Consider the following 16,394-nt stretch of genomic DNA (forward strand, 5'->3'; position numbering starts at 1 on the left):
TCTTACCTGTTAATTTTCATTCCTGTAGTACCACGGATCAGTCCAGACGCCCTTCCCTGGTTTTCTTCCTTTTCTGCCATCCGCTCGAAGCTCTTCCTACAGCTCTCTGGATGAACATCACCTATCATTATCTTAAGGACACCGGAAGCATCTGTATTGATGACCAAGGATATGCAAGAGCGCTATTTTCCAGAGTCCATTCCTTGTTGATAATTGTTTTGTTTATTACTCATTTGAGTCCTATTTACTTGCTTGATCTTTTTTCGAGGTTATCTTAGTTCTTATCTGCTTTGACAATGGTTATACTGAAGGGCTGCAGGGTAGGCTCTGTCCTGATATAGGATACCCTTTTCAGTTTTAGCCTGTCTCCATCTGCTGGACAGGAGGCTCAATCCACGGTCTGGACTGATCCGTGGTACTACAGGAACGAAAATTAACAGGTAAGAACTAATTTTCCTATTTTCCAAAAGTGACAATCTGTTTAAACCAACATTCACCCTAATTTTAGGCTGATTAAAAAGTTGCTTCCGAGCTGCAGATGAAGTGTCTCAAGGACTCCAGCCACTGATGGGAACCAGTGTGGGCCAGAGTACATGCTGTTTCAAATCTCAGCGCCCTCTAATGAAAGCACTCTCTCCAGTGCTGCCCATGCTATGTTTTAAGTCCCACCACTTCATCCTCTAAGCAGCCCAAAGTGCCTGCTGTCTGGTGCTGTGAATGCATTTGAAGCAGGCTCTGACACCAGAAGCACTTTCCAGCAGCCCCCCTTAACCTGCACAAAAGCAGAAGTGCTACTGAAGTGCATGGGAGTGTCAGTAAGCATCCTGCTGAGGGAGAGAGAAGCCTGGAGCTACCACCATTAAGGATAAATGTTGTTTAGAGGGGGGATAAGAGGGGGATTCTCAGCAGGCTTTTGAGTGGGTAAGTTGGAAAATTTGCTTAATAAAATTTGTTGTAGCTTCTGTGCACTAAAATAAACTATTTACCCGGAAAAATGTTATTTTTTTCTCATCTGAATTTTTCCTGATTTTTTTCTTATAATTCTTGATAAATTCCCAGGGAAAATACAGAACAATAAAAACTGAAAATGAAGATCCTTATGGATATGCTAGGTCTTGTACCGTCTGGTGATCATGCAGAGGTACAACTCCAATAAATGAGGGAGATTTTGAAGGGAAAAACTGAAGCAAGAATTGCTGTTCAGTGTTCAACCTCAGATTTTTAATTGTCTGCAGGCTACAAAATTTATATTTCTTTTTAAAAATGTATTAATCCCATTATCTGCTATTCTAGGTGGTATACAGAATAACATTCACAATAAAAACAATTGACTTAGCAGTAATAGTAAGGAATTAAGATATAACAAAGAATCACCTCAACATAGAATTTGCTGGGAAAAAACTGCACACATCCCAGCAGACAATCCCAGATTAAGAAACCAGCAACCTTAAAAATTCAAGCTTCAACATAGAAAACTTGCATGTATTCAAGTGGCCAATCCCAAATTATGATGCAGCAATGATGAAGAAGTAAGTTAGTCAGTTCCACATTAGCTATATCAATGTACGAAAAACCTGTATGAAAAATAGCTTTCAGCTGTTTTCTAAAAGTTTGGACATAGGTCTCAGACCATAAAACATCAGAGAATTTCATAAAATTGGGCAAGTCACAGCAAAAGACCATACGCACATTTCAGCAACCCTCAGTGATCATGATTAATGCTGCATTCAGTAAGTTTTTTGGTCAGCAGATCTTAATGTACAGATTGGCCTGTAGATTTTGAAAGCTGTGCAGCTACAAAATTATCCATAAATTTTCCTGATGTATAAAGAATTAGACATGCCAAGAGGGAATCTTTTTTGGCTTTAAGATCTGATCTCTGGAAAATGTGAGCTACTGTCTTGTTAAGATATTCTGATAAATTAAAGGAGTCAAACCATCTACCTGTAGAGGCCATAATTAGGGCAATGCTCCACCTGCAGATCTCAGGGGCCAGTTTAGAGAAAGGGGTTGAGGCTGGAGGTGGACCAGCAACCAGAGGTATGTCTGGACCTGTCCATCCACCAGCCTCTCTTTTTCTGCATTTTTATTTTTATGCAGAAAATCTACCTCTGATCTGTGATCCTTATCTGTTCCCAGGGAGAGCAACAGGCCTGTGGTGGTTTAAACTCACTGTCAACTGCTCTGGTGCCTGACTGGTAAATTAAGAAGTGTGTGTGTCTTGGGCGGGATGGGTAATGCAAGCATTTTATCTGCGTTTCGGGAGAAGACTGGGCTGAGGTGGATGGCCTGTTTTCAGTACAGGATTGGGTGGTCCGAGCCAGCAGTGTGTTCCAGAGTTCCGTGCAGTCTGGGCAGCCATTTTTCTCCTTTCCTTTCTCATGAGTCTTATTGCTTTCCTCTCTCTTCTCTCTCCGTCCCAGAATTTTTCTTTTGGGGACCACACCTCTCTCTCTTCCTGTCTCTTCTGGAGCCATGCGATTGATAGACCATTCCGTTTTTGTTCTGCCATTATAGCATGGGCATTCTGGGGTTGGACATTTCCTGACTGGAGCTCAGGTACATTGGTCCTTTATTTGTTCGTTTTTATATACCGGCATTCATGTAAAAACATATCATGTCGGTTTGCATCTCAGATTAAGTATCGGTAATTAAAATTGCATTTAAAATTAAACATTTAAAACATTTAAAAACTAGTTGGATACTATCCATTTTGCTTAAAATATCTAAATAAAATAAAGTTAAAAGAAATAACTATACATTGAGAGAGAAAATCATAAAATCATAAAAACTAAAATATAAATAAAAGTAGCAAACAGCATCAAAGTCAACCGTTGTTATTAAATGCTTTGTTAAAAAGCCAAGTTTTGACTCCTTTCTTAAAGACTTTGATGTTGGTTTCCATTCTCAGTTGTGATGGTAGAGAGTTCCATAGGTTGGGTCCAGCAATGGATAACGCTCTTTCTCTAACAGTATTCATGTGTACAGATTTTACAGTCTGGATTGGTATTAACCCAGTATTAGCTGATCTTGTTAATCGTGTTGGTATATGAAAATGCAGTGCTGTATTGAGCCATTCAACCTTCTCGTTGTACAGGGATTTGTGAATTAGGGCAAGTGCTTTATACTGTGATCTGTAACCAATAGAGAGCCAATAAAGCTCTTTTAGTACGGGAGTGATATGGTCAAATTTCTTTGTATTAGTCAGCAGTTTGGCAGCAGAATTCTGCAGGAGCTGCAAAGGACGTATAACATTGGTAGGTAGGCCCAGTAAAAGTGTGTTGCAGTAGTCTAATTTGCTAAAAATAAGAGCTTGTAAAACAGTCCTAAAATCATTAAAATATAAAAGATGTTTTAGTCTCTTTAAAATATTCAGCTTAAAATAACCATCTTTAACTATACTGCTGATCCATTTTTTGAGACTCACTTCGCAATCTAAAATCATCTCTAGATCCCTAACATCAAAGGCAATAGGATGGTCTTTAGCAGCTACTCATACTTCAAGTTCTTTCAATGTACTTAGTTTTGGACAGATGTATAAGATTTCAGATTTCTTTTCATTGAGCGCAAGGTTCATTTGTATTAATACTTTTTTAATGGCACCAAAATAGATATCCCAAAGTTTTAAGGTGGAAACTATAGAATTTTCAATAGGAATTAGAATCTGCACATCGTCCGCATAAATAAAATAAGTTAGATTAAGACCGGATAAAAGCTTGCAGAGCGGGAACATATAAATATTAAAAAGAGTAGCAGAGAGCGAAGTTCCCTGAGGTACACCAAATGGAAGTTTAAAAAGATCAGATTCAGCATTGTCTATCCTTTGATCGTATGACAGAGCATGCGAGCACAGGGGCTTTTTATGGTGCATGTATACCGTCTTCCTTCCCCAACTTCTTTTGCTGATGCTTGCTGGGGCTCTCAGATCAAGATTGTCGTTGTGTGAAAGTCATCAACAGAATATACAGGTCCTTTCCTCCTGCTCTGCTGTGCTTGATGCGGGCATGGGAGCAGTCCCATGGGTTGCCCTAGGGCCGGCAGGATATAAGCTGAAGTTAAAGGCCCTGTGGGCTTGGCTGCATTTTTCCAGGACTGCTGGTGGGTTGCAGTGCAATGCTTGAATGTTTGCGAATCGAAATTCAGCAGATGAAGGCATAGTCAACCCATAGGTATTTTGTGATTGAATTATTGTATGCAATTGACCTATATACAGCCATATACATCCAGTAAATACTCCTTTCCCTGTATGTACCCAGATCAGTCCAGACTCCTGGGTTTAGTCTCCCAGCAGATGGAGAGAGAGATTTTTGCAGCCACAGCCACATAACCTGGTTTGCCACCTGCAGTCCCTCAGTATTTCTCTGTCTCCAGCAGATGGAGGAGGTGCAAACCTGCAGTTCTATACCTGAAAAAAAAGATAGATAGGAAAGGAAGAAAAAGAGAAGGAGAATTTCCTCCCAGGAGGTTGGCAGATCCTGGAGGGACATCCCTCCTGGTTGTAGAGGTGGCTGAGCAGGGGTTGATTGCTCGCTGAATCACACCAGAGGTGAAAGCTGATGGTCCAGTTCCCTCTCCACTAGGACGACTAGGAGAAGCCTCTGCCACCCTTCAGACAGGGAAGTTAAATTATTTGTCTCATAAAGGGTTTGGGTTTTTTTTGGTTTTTTTTTTTAAAGACAGGAGAGTGCGTTTGTTTTCTTTTTGTCTTCCTGTCGGCGGTGGCAGAGTAAGGTAAGCAGACCAAGGGGCATCCGTTTAGTGGCTCTCCCAGTGCTGTCTCCTCTCTGGGTGTGTGCTGCACGGTTGGGGAAGGTCTGGGCCATGCCATGTGGGTGCCAATGCACTGTGTGTGGAGAGAGTAGCTCGCTTCTCTCTAGGGCCGACTGCTGTTTCCGATGACTCTCTGGCAGGGAGGGTACATTGGGGAGAGGACTGCGATGGCATCTTCAAGGTAGTGTGGGCCTGGTAGGTTGGCAGCTGCGATGGAAGAGGCTGATCCGTTGCCGTATTGAAAACTTTCATGGCTGCTTCGGAAGCTTTCTCCAGCAATTTTCAGTCTCAGGGAGTAGTTGGGGGAGGATCAAGATCTTCTAGAGGAAGAATTCTCATGGTTCCTTTCCTTTCTTGCCGGAGTTCATTCTTTTGATGCATGAAGCTATTTTGGCCTGAGAGGCCGCGGGGCAGTACTCTCCCAAGCCAGGGACGTCAGAAGCTCTGCCCATGAAGAGGTCCAAGTTTTCAGGGGCCTTGGGGGGGTGGGGGGGGCACAAGGATTTGGAGAGTCCTTGGTCCAACTGTGCCATGGGCCACCGATGATGGTTCCTCAGAGGAATCCGATCTTGGGTTGTCACCTGGGGATGGTCCTCCCGACACTGATCCTTCCCGGAATGCACAGGATTTGGATGAGGACTCTGGGACGATCCCAATGATGAAAGGGGATGATCCCAATGTGGTACGCCTGTTTCAAAAGGAAGAACTGATACTGCTGGTCCCACAGGTCCTGGCGGAGTTAGGGATAACGATTCCGCTGGAGAAGACTGACCAAGAGGCAGTGGATCCGGTCATGGTTTGCTTACATGGTCCAACCAAGACCTTCCTTTTTCATAAGTCGGTTAAACGGTTGGTGGTCAGGAAGTGGGATACTCCAGAGACTGGCCTTAAGCTTAGCAGAGCCAGGGATTAGCTGTATCCTTTGCCCGAAGACACTCTGGAGCTCTTAAGGGTTCTGAAAGTGGATGCCTCTGTCTTGGCAGTTACTAAAAGGACCATCATTCCAGTGGCTGGCATGGCAGCTTTAAAAGATTTGCAGGACTGGAAGCTCGAGGTACACCTTAAGAAGATTTTTGAGATGTCTGCTCTTGGCATCCATGTTGCAGTGTGCAGCAGTTTTATACTTCAGGCTGGGCTGTGATGTGTGCAACAGTTACAAGTTAACAAAGCTATGTCATCCTCAGATTCTAAGCAGGTGGAGCGCTTGGAGGCTGTGGTCGCTTATGGGGCCGATGCATTGTATGACCTCATCTGCCCTTCTTCCAGGACGATGATGTCAGCGGTCTCGGCCAGGAGACGACTTTGGTTACGAAACTAGTTGGCAGACGTTTCGTTGAAGGGCTCAGCTTGGAGCCTTTCCTTTCAAGGGCAAGCTTCTTTTTGGAGAAGACTTCGAGCAGTTTATAAAGCATCTGGGAGATAATAAAGTACACAAGCTGCTGGAGGACAGGCCCAAAGGGTTATTTTCTGCCACATTCTCGATTTTTCAGGGGCAAAGGCGTTTCCAACAAGGCAGAGATCCGGGCACTGTCCAGAGGCAGACCTTGGGGAGGTCGCAGTCCTGGAACCAGTCATTTCAAGGCTGTAGGGTGAGGAGAGAGGACTCCACCTAAGATAGTGGCGGAGCCATGCTCACATAATGAGGCGAGGCCAGCCCACTCGCTTGACTCAATTTTATGAGGCATGGGCCAAGATCATGTCAGACCAGTGGGTTCTAAGCGTGATAGGATAAGGCTATGCTTTAGAGTTTGCTTGGCCTCTAAGAAGCCTGTTCATGGTATCTCCTTGTGCCTCAGTGGAAAAGAAGCTGGTTGTACAACAAATCAATATCTGCAAATGCTGGAAGCCATTGTTCCCATCCCCCAGGAGGAGCAAAGGACAGGACTTTATTTAATTTATTTTGTGGTTCCGAAAAAGGAAGGAATATTTTGTCCAATTCTGGACTTGAAGAAAGTGAATGTAGCTCTCACAGTTCCCCGGTTTCGGCTGGAGACTCTGTGTTTGGTCATCGCAGCGGTGGGAAGGGGAGAGTTCTTGCGCAACTGCACATAGGGATCCGTACATTATCAAAGGTTTCTCTGATTCATGATCCTCGGGAGGCATTTTCAATTTTCTGCCCTTCCGTTTGGTTTGGTGATGGCTCCGAGGACCTTCACCAAGGTGATGGTGGTGGTGGCAGCAGCCCTCAGAAATGAGGGCGTGATGGTTCACCCATATCTGGACGAATGGCTCATTTGAGCAAAGTCTGAGGACCTTTGCGTGCAGGTGGTGGAAGTGGTGTTGCACAGCTTGAGATCCTTGGGTTGGATAATGACTTTGTCCAAGAGCCATCTCTCCTCCTCGCAGGTCCTGGAGTTTTTAGGGGTGCGCTTCAGTACCTGAGTGGGGAAAGTGTTCCTCATGGAGGAGCATATTGTCAAATTACAGTCTCAAGTTTTAAATGTATTGGAGGCCCAAGTGCCCAGGGTCTGGGATTACTTGCTGGTCCTCTGCTCCATGGCATCTACCTTGGAGCTGGTTCCGTGCACATTTGCTCATATGAGACCTCTTCAGAAGGCATTGCTATCCCAGTGAGATCCAATGTCAGAGCAGTTTCATCTTCCCCTGCCACTTACAGAGTCATCCAAGTCCAGTCTTTTGTGATGGCTTGGTCAGAACCATCTATGATACGGGGTGGATCTGGAGGTTCTACAGTGGATGGTGGTGATTACTGATGCCAGTCTCTCTGGTTGGGGAGCCGTGTGTCAGTCCCAGTTGGTACAAGGCCAGTAGTTGGTGGAGAAAAGCGTCTTGGAACATCGATCGCTTAGAGACAAGAGCAATGCGATTAGCTCTGCAGGAGTTTCTACCTCTTTTGCGCAACTGTCTATTCAGAATCCTGTCAGACAATGTGACAACTGTGGCCTACATGAACCGCCAGGGTGGTACCAAGAGTCGAACGGTGGCTCAGGAAGCAGAGATGCTGATGCACTATGCAGAGCAGCATCTGGCCTTGATAGCGGCTTCTCATATAGCGGGATCCGACAGTGTACATGCAGATTTTCTCCGCAGACAACAATTGGATCTCAGAGAATGGGAGCTATCAGAGGAAGCAATGCGCTTCATTACTTGCAGATGGGGCATACCTCATAAGAATCTACTGGCACCTTAACGGAATGCCCAAGGCATCATGCTTCTTCAGTTGAAGAAGAGAGCGCGGAGGGCAGGGGTCAATGCCCTGGTTCTTCTTTGCAGCACGACATCCTGATCTACGTGTTTCTGCCATGGCCTCTGTGGACAAGATTGTGAGGCAAATAGAGATCCATCTAGGAAATGTAATTCTCAGGGCTCCAGAGTGGCCATTTGATCAATCTAGCATTGGATGACCCATTTGATCTGGGACATCTGCCAAAGCTGCTAAATCAGAGCCTCATATTTTCAGATCAAGCAGCTTACTTTGCTCTAGTGGCTTGGCTTTTGAGAGGAGGCGATTAGGGAAGAAAGGATGTCCTGAGGAGTTTATTTCTACTCTGTTGCAGGTTTGAAAGACTTCCACATCCTTGGTATATGTCAGGGTTTGGAGGATCTTTGATTCTTGGTGTACGGAGCAAGGGGTTGATCCTTGGCAAGCATTGGTGCCGCATATTCTGGCTTTTTTTGCAGAAAAGCTTGACGAAAGGTTTGTATTTCAGCTCCCTGAGAGTGCAGGTGTTGGCCCTATTGGACTGTTTTTGAGGCAAGGTTTATGGAACAACCCTAGCTGCGCATCCGGATGTGGTACATTTCCTCCGAGGGGTGAAGCATTTGTGCACCCCTGTTCATAAGGTGTGCCCTTCTTGGAGCCTTAACTTGGTCCTCAAGGGCATGTTGGTGGCTTTGTTTGAGCCTCTTAAAAGGGCTACCTTAAAAGATCTCACTTTGAAGGTGATTTTCTTGGTGGCAATTTGTTCGGCTAGAAGGTTATCAGAACTTCAAGCCTTGACATGTAGGGAGCCTTTTTTGTGATTTCAGATTCCGGGGTCTCTTTGCGGATGTCTTTTCTGCCGAAGGTGGTTTTGGCGTTCCACTTAAGCAGTGGAGCTTCCGGCTTTCTCAATCTGGAGGTTGGTGCGCCTCATGCAAAAGAATTAAGATGTTTGGATGTCAGACGGGCGTTGTTACGGTATCTAGAGGTCACTAACAGTTTGTTTGTCGGATCACCTTTTTTTGCTATGGAGTGGTGCGAAAAAGGTCAGAAGGCATCAAAGGCCACAGTTGCATGTTGGTTGAAGGAGGCTATTGGTTCCACATATATCTGTCGCAGTCCTATCCCAAAGGACTTAAGGGCTCATTTTACCCGGTCCCAGGTGGCCTCCTGGGCAGAATGTCAGCTAGTTTCGTCGCAAGAGATTTGCAGGGTAGCTACTTGGAAGTCTTTGCATACCTTTGCCAGACACTATCTGTTGGTTTTCCAGGCCCCGGAGGTCAGGAGTTTTGGTGAAAGTGTACTTTGAGTGGGGGACTCGCAGTCCCATCCGGTTAGGGAAGCTTTGGTACATCCCATTAGTCTGGACTGATCTGAGTACCTACAGGGAAAGGAAAATTTGGTTCTTACCTGCTAATTTTCATTCCTGTAGTCCCACAGATCAGTTCAGAGTCCTGCCCAATGGGGGAGGGGAGATTTGGAGAGTCCGCTCGATCTATTGTAGTAATTCTGAAGAATGGCATAGGTTTCTTGTTAGTCCTTATAGTTAAAATTCCAAATTGAATCAAAGTATCTGTTATAAGTTTTCCTCTTTCTTCCTCTTGTTCGGGGGATATTACTTCATTAGTTTATTAAAAAATTTGCTGTCTTAGCTTGGGTACTTAGTAATACTGCGAGACTGCAGGTGGCACACCAGGTTATGTGGTAGTGGCTGTGAAACTTTCTCTGTCTCCATCTGCTGGCAGGGAGGCAAAATCCAGGAGTCTGGACTGATCTGTGGTACTATAGGAACGAAAATTTGCAGTTAAGAACTAATTTTCCTTTCTCAAATAGTGTTGTGATAGAGTTCTTTTGCAGGTCATGAGAAAAGAGGTGTTGCGGTGACAGGTGAGCAATAAATAGGGAGGAGAAAGGAGGAAGTGAATGTTACCTGTCACAGTTGAGTTATTTTTAGGGATGTGGAATATGCCTTTTGGTATCCTACTCAGCTTTTCTGATTTTTGTCACCTTAAACGCCTTTCTGAGCAATATCAGCTTTCTCTGTTGATGAGTCTTGAAATTCTGTGTATGGGAACTTTCTCTACTGATTTTTTTGTTCGTTATAGATTTGTATGACCTTAATGGTTTGTTTATTTTGTAAAATACTTTTGGTTTATGATTTTTTTCCCCCCTGAACCTCCTCTGCTTTGTGGATCACTGCTTTCAGAATGTTGGATATTCTTAGATAAAGAAGAAATTTTGTGTTTCTTTCTTTCATTCTTTTTATGTTTATGGTCTGTTGGTTGTACACGGTTATTGTTCTACATATTATAAACTCAAATATAAAATTTAAGAGAAAATTATGCTGGTGAGGGAGCTGAAACAGTGGAAACTGGTGATAAAGATAAGAGATGTCCTATAAATTCAAGAAAGGAAGAAATTTGGTTTTCTCAAAATTAATAAACAATTTTTAAATGACTAATGATTTTTGGTTCAACAGGCTAAGGGATTTGTGACTTATCCCTTTTCTGTTAGGTTAGTTTGGAGTCAAAGTATGATAAACCTGCCCTACAAGTGGAGTGGAGGAGTATCTTAGTGGCTAAAACAGCAGGCTGTGAACCAGGAAACCCAGTGTTCAAATCCCACTGCTGCTCCTTGTGACCTTGAGCAAGTCACTTCACCCTCAGTTGCCTCAGGTACAAACTTAGGGTGTGAGCCCTCTGGGATCAGGGAAATACCTACAGTACCTGAATGTAATCCGCTTTGAAGTGCTGGAAAGCAAACCACAGTGGTTAAATGATCACAGTTATCACTTACCGTAGGAAGCTTTGATTTTTGAAATCATATCTGTTTTTTACTTTACATAAATTTTTGTTGCCTATCCTATACACATTCTGGGCACCAGATATCGTATAGCTATATATCAAAAACATTATACAACACAAATATCAATAAAAATTAAGTTATCTGATGTTAACAAATATCAACAACATTTTTTGCCCAAGATCTTTTTCTTGCTCCTGTATTGGCCTTTCAGCTGAATCTAAACGTGCCTTGGGGGCCACAAAGCCATAAGAACATAAAAAGTGCCATACTGGGTCAGACCAAGATCCATTGAGCCCCAGCGATGGTCAGACTAGGTCACAAACAGTGTTCCACTCTCAAAGATAAGCATTGCCATGAACTTTCATTTGCAGTCACTCCCTCTGTGCTCCCCTTCAACCCACCAGTATCATTTTTATTCCTTTTTATGTCGAGAGGCCACATACTTGCCTCTCCCTTTGGAACCTGATATATATGCTGCATAAGCTTGACTGGCAGATGCAGTTGTTGCATAATTGGCTATGGCTTCCTCCAGGAGGTACAGCATCCCCCATCCTTTTGTGGCCTGAGGATCAGGCACCGGGTTTGGGAAGTGAACCTGAGTCTCCCATTCCCGCCACTCAGCCAGTTCTCCTTTTTAGTGTGTTAAAAAAATCGAAGAGCATTATTATTCTGGATGTGGCTAACTGCTTATTAAAGGACCTGTCCAGCCAATAATGCTGAGCAGCAGTGAAACTTAATTTTAATAAGCACCAGCATTTATTGGTCATATATTTGTTTATATATATTAAAGGAGTATCTGGTGGTAGGAACCAGACATCTGCATGCACTGTGATGTAAATGCAAGTATGAAATTTTTGCAGTAATGTCACAAGATACACAGTAACATTAGAAGCTAGGTTCCCATTGTCACAGTAACACATTAAAATATGTAAAAGGATGCATTTAAGAAGTCATAGCCTCTTACAATAAGTTGTAGAGTTCATTTATAGTAATATTCTTGAAAAATTCTGTAGTGGTAATCCTGTTAACAGAAAACCGAAATTTAGGAGGTAATTTTGAGAAGGATTTTAAGCGCAAAAAATGAATTTTAAAAATCTATTACTCTGCTAATGTTATTACTTTCTTTTCCTGTTAACCAAGGTACTTTTTTTTTTTTTTTTTTTAATAGTTACCAGTTTAACCAGCACCTGTTGGATAGTATGTGCCAAAAGATACTGGAGCTGGATGGCATTTCATTGGTGGAGCATGAGCCCAGTGATGGGGAGGCAGATATGGATAAACAGGTATGTTGCAGATTTAGGATAGTAGTGAAATGTTTCCAGCTTAAGAGTACATAGAAAACAAGCAAGCAATATCTAGGCCAGAGGTCCCCAAACTACTGCCTGCAGACAGTGTATCCATACTGATAGGCTTTGTCCACAACCCCTGCCAGAAATCAGTTCTGAAGGAGGAAATCCCGTGCAAGATGGGATTTGGTGGCCTGGAGAAGATCCAGCAGAATAGAGGAACATTGCTGGCAGAGGAGAGGAGCTGGGGCCCCTGAACTTCACTAGTGGGTGGAGCAGCAAAGAGCAGACTAGAGATACCACTATAGGAGGAGGGAGGAAGACATCTTCTGCTTGCGGAAGAGGGAGGAGATGCTGGGGGTTGAGGGAGAGCTGAAATGCTGCTCAGAGAGAGGAAGGTGGTGCTGGTGTGGGGGAGAGAGAACGAGGGGGGTTGGGGGGGTACTCAGGGACAAGTTATTAGTATTATACAATTTTTCCTAACATTTTGGGGCCTGCAAGCTAATTTTTAGAGGGAATGTCCTTGCAGAGTTTCCCTTTGTAAATTCCGGCAACCATGGGAAAACATGCGTACTTTTTATACCTGCTTTTAAAGCAGGTGCAAAATTATCCATGGAAACGTACGTGTAAGGCTTCCAAAATGAAATCCTTGCTCATATTCTCCCTTACCTGACCTAATCCCATCCCATTTTTACCCCTCAGTGGAGGGGGGAGAGTTTCCTGCAGGTAGAATGTTTTACCCACAGAAATGTCTTTGAAAATTGTGCTGCCAAAAGTAATACATGAGATCATGTATAAATTGTCATGCCAGTTTCATGAGAAAGGGTGATGGTGGAGGGAGGACAGGGACGAGCACTGGAGAAAGGGGGCAAAGGGTTGTGGGGGAAGGATGGAGAGAAAGAAGAATGGAGGAGGTGATGTGTAGCAGAGAGAGGCTGAAAAAAGTGGCTGTAAATAGAATAATAGTACATAGGTGTCGAGAGATATGGAGGGTGGGAGAAATGGAGAAACAGAAAATTGTTCAAAATGACTATTAAAAATGTTCATCTGTCCCTGTCAGTGATTTGAAATGTTCTATATGGCTCTCCTTATAAAGTTGGGAGACCCCTGCTCTAGGCGCTGCTTGTGGAATAATGGTACTTTCAAGGTGTGAATAAACCCAGGGACCTGACTGATGTCACCAAATTTGACTGAAGCTATATTTAAAGCCTAGTAAATGTTCCCAATCTGAGAGTTTGCCACTGAACCAAAATTCTCTACTTGCCTGTGCAGACCACTAATGTTATGCCAGTGTTGTGGTTTAATAAACACTTAGAGACAACAGCTTAAGGAGAAAAGTCCTTGTTATTAAAATAGCAAAAATATAATATGATATGTATCATACAGAAATAAAGAGTAACAGAATGCCAAGCAAGGATATCCATGCAGTTCTCTGAGCTCATTTACTGATACCAGGCATTATCTATCTAATTCCCTAAACCAATGCCTAAGGGACACAATTGGCAAAACATATCCATGACTGGCTCTGTTAATTAAACAATTATTCCAAATGGCTATATATAAAGTTATCATTCTATATACAAATACTATCTATGTGCAAGATGAGATTGCAGCTAGGCTGTAGTGTCAGCATTGGCCTTGGTATACTCTAAACATAGCACAGTTATTTTCCAGCTTTTACTAGCAGTTTTTTCCAGCACATTCTTTTATGCAGCATCTGCCTAGCAAAAGCGATGCAAAAAACTAAATAGAAATGCTATAGAATAGGGGAGCTCAGGAGAGAGAGACTGCGGAACACCTGCACCCTTAATCGGAGTAAAGACCTACCCGGAATAACCTGAGACTCATCAGTGGGATCACGGTGAGAGGACCCGACCCTCCCCTCACGGCTGAGAGTGGGAGGAGTCCGAGTGACGTCAGAGGGGGGCGACTGCCCATAAGAACACGGGCAGACGGCGCAGACCCTGGGAGCTCAGGAGAGAGAGACTGCGGAACACCTGCACCCTTAATCGGAGTAAAGACCTACCCGGAATAACCTGAGACTCATCAGTGGGATCACGGTGAGAGGACCCTCCCCTCACGGCTGAGAGTGGGAGGAGTCCGAGTGACGTCAGAGGGGGGCGACTGCCCATAAGAACACGGGCAGACGGCGCAGACCCTGGGAGCTCAGGAGAGAGAGACTGCGGAACACCTGCACCCTTAATCGGAGTAAAGACCTACCCGGAATAACCTGAGACTCATCAGTGGGATCACGGTGAGAGGACCCGACCCTCCCCTCACGGCTGAGAGTGGGAGGAGTCCGAGTGACGTCAGAGGGGGGCGACTGCCCATAAGAACACGGGCAGACGGCGCAGACCCTGGGAGCTCAGGAGAGAGAGACTGCGGAACACCTGCACCCTTAATCGGAGTAAAGACCTACCCGGAATAACCTGAGACTCATCAGTGGGATCACGGTGAGAGGACCCGACCCTCCCCTCACGGCTGAGAGTGGGAGGAGTCCGAGTGACGTCAGAGGGGGGCGACTGCCCATAAGAACACCGGCTGACGGCGCACCGCCGCCGTCGGCACGCGCTGCCTAAGCCGCGCGCTCCGTAAGGGGCGCGCGGCTTTGGTCGGCTTAGGCCGGCGAAGGCGAGAAGGCGCCCACCCCCCTTGACGTGGAACGAGTTGCAAGTGGAGACCGTATCTCTCAATCGTTATTGTATGATCTAACAGGAACTGTGAGTAAAAGCTTCTTATTGTTTTTGGAGATATTACCTCGTTACAATATAGGATATGCCGCATACCAAGCGGAAAGGGAGGGTTCGCCCGGATACCTCGACCCCGGTCAACCCTACCCCAATGCAAACAATATTGACAAACTTTTACCCACCAGTAGATCAAATGACCTCGGAGAATCCCGCTATACAGGTGTTAGGAGAGCAAACTACACCTATATTGGGAGAAGTGAGCTTAAGTCCCGGGGCTCCAACTACTCCTCCACCTCCGAGAGGCGATATTAACACTGAAGTCCTTGGATCAGCTGAAACTCGGATTCCGATGACACAGCTGAACTTGTTCGAGGTGGACTCTAGTGTTATTATGCATAAGCAAGATCAGGGTAAGGAACAGGGACTTCCTTCCCCCAAAGAGAGAAAGAGAGTTGGTGAAATCTTGGAAAGTTCCAAGGTTTCGTTTTCATCTATAGGAATGGCATCAATCCCTCCACTGGGGAGTATCTTGACTCCATTGTTAGCTAACGCATCTTCCTCTTCATCAGTATCCGAGGCCCAACCTGGTAATCATAAAACAGTAACTGTGGATACGCTTTGGCGTGCCATGAGTGCATTACAAAATAATATTTTGAAATTGGATAATAGTATAAAGGAAATGCAAAATATATTGGTAAATTTAAACCCTATGGTGATTAATTATGGAGTAGCAATAAATAAAGTACAAGAGAATATTTCTTCTATAGAAAAAGTGCAAGCAACAATTATAAAAGGTGAAACAGTTTTAAGTAAAAAAGTTGAAATATTGGAAAATCAAGTTAGGTATTCTAATTTAAGAATAGTGAATTTCCCTAAGTGTAAAATGACATCACCTAAGGAACAGCTAAAAAACTACTGTTCGGAAATTTTATTATGGCAGCCTGAACAGTTTCCGTCAATAATTAATCTATATTTTGTGAATCAAAAGAAAATAAATGATGTGGACCAAATAGAAGGGTCTTTGAACCTAACAGATTTAATTGAGACATCATATACTGCCCAAGTAGAGTCAAGAGGAACACTATTGGTAAAATTTGAGAAGTCTCTAGATAGAGATAGGGTATTAAAAGCTTTTATGGGAAAACGTTCAGCTCTCTACTTGGGTCAAAAGATCTGGATATATCCAGATGTCTCTAAGGAGACACAGGAAAAAAGGAAAAGATTCATTCTATTGGCCAATTTAGCAAGGACACAAGGAATACAAATAATAATAAGATTTCCATGTAAGTGTGTCTTGAGAGTCGATGGAGTTAGATACGTTTATTACGATCCTATTCATTTAGAAAAGTTTTTAGAAAGTCGGAGAAACCCAGTGGTCGGAGATGCCATAACTTAATTGCCAGTTGGAATATAAGTAAATATGTTAAATCTACAATCCTGTTAGCTTTGAGTAGTTAATTTTGAATATATAAATTTGCTCAGAGCTCCTCCATTAGTTTTGTACCTGGTGACAAGATATGATACAAATATGATATTATGATGTTGTTTCGTGAGGTTATTTGGTTTTGTTATGGAATATCATGCCACCTTAAAAAATGTTCAAAAGTTTTTTTGAATATTGTAAATTTTGAATGTTATTCAATGTAAGTTGAAAAACTCATAAATAAAGAATTAAAAAAA

The 16,394-nt window shown here is 43.6% G+C and overlaps 1 protein-coding gene across 2 annotated transcripts in view; it reads left to right on the top strand.

Moving 5' to 3' along the window:
* CDAN1 (codanin 1) overlaps positions 1-16,394 on the top strand; it is a 191,774-nt gene that overhangs the window by 104,803 nt on the left and 70,577 nt on the right. For both annotated transcript variants that reach the window (XM_029598691.1, XM_029598690.1), the window contains one exon: positions 11,907-12,021. In XM_029598691.1, the coding sequence (XP_029454551.1) occupies positions 11,907-12,021 (115 nt within the window). The remainder of the gene's footprint in view (positions 1-11,906; positions 12,022-16,394) is intronic.

Source organism: Rhinatrema bivittatum, chromosome 4, assembly GCF_901001135.1.
Source record: "Rhinatrema bivittatum chromosome 4, aRhiBiv1.1, whole genome shotgun sequence".
Lineage (NCBI taxonomy): Eukaryota > Metazoa > Chordata > Amphibia > Gymnophiona > Rhinatrematidae > Rhinatrema > Rhinatrema bivittatum.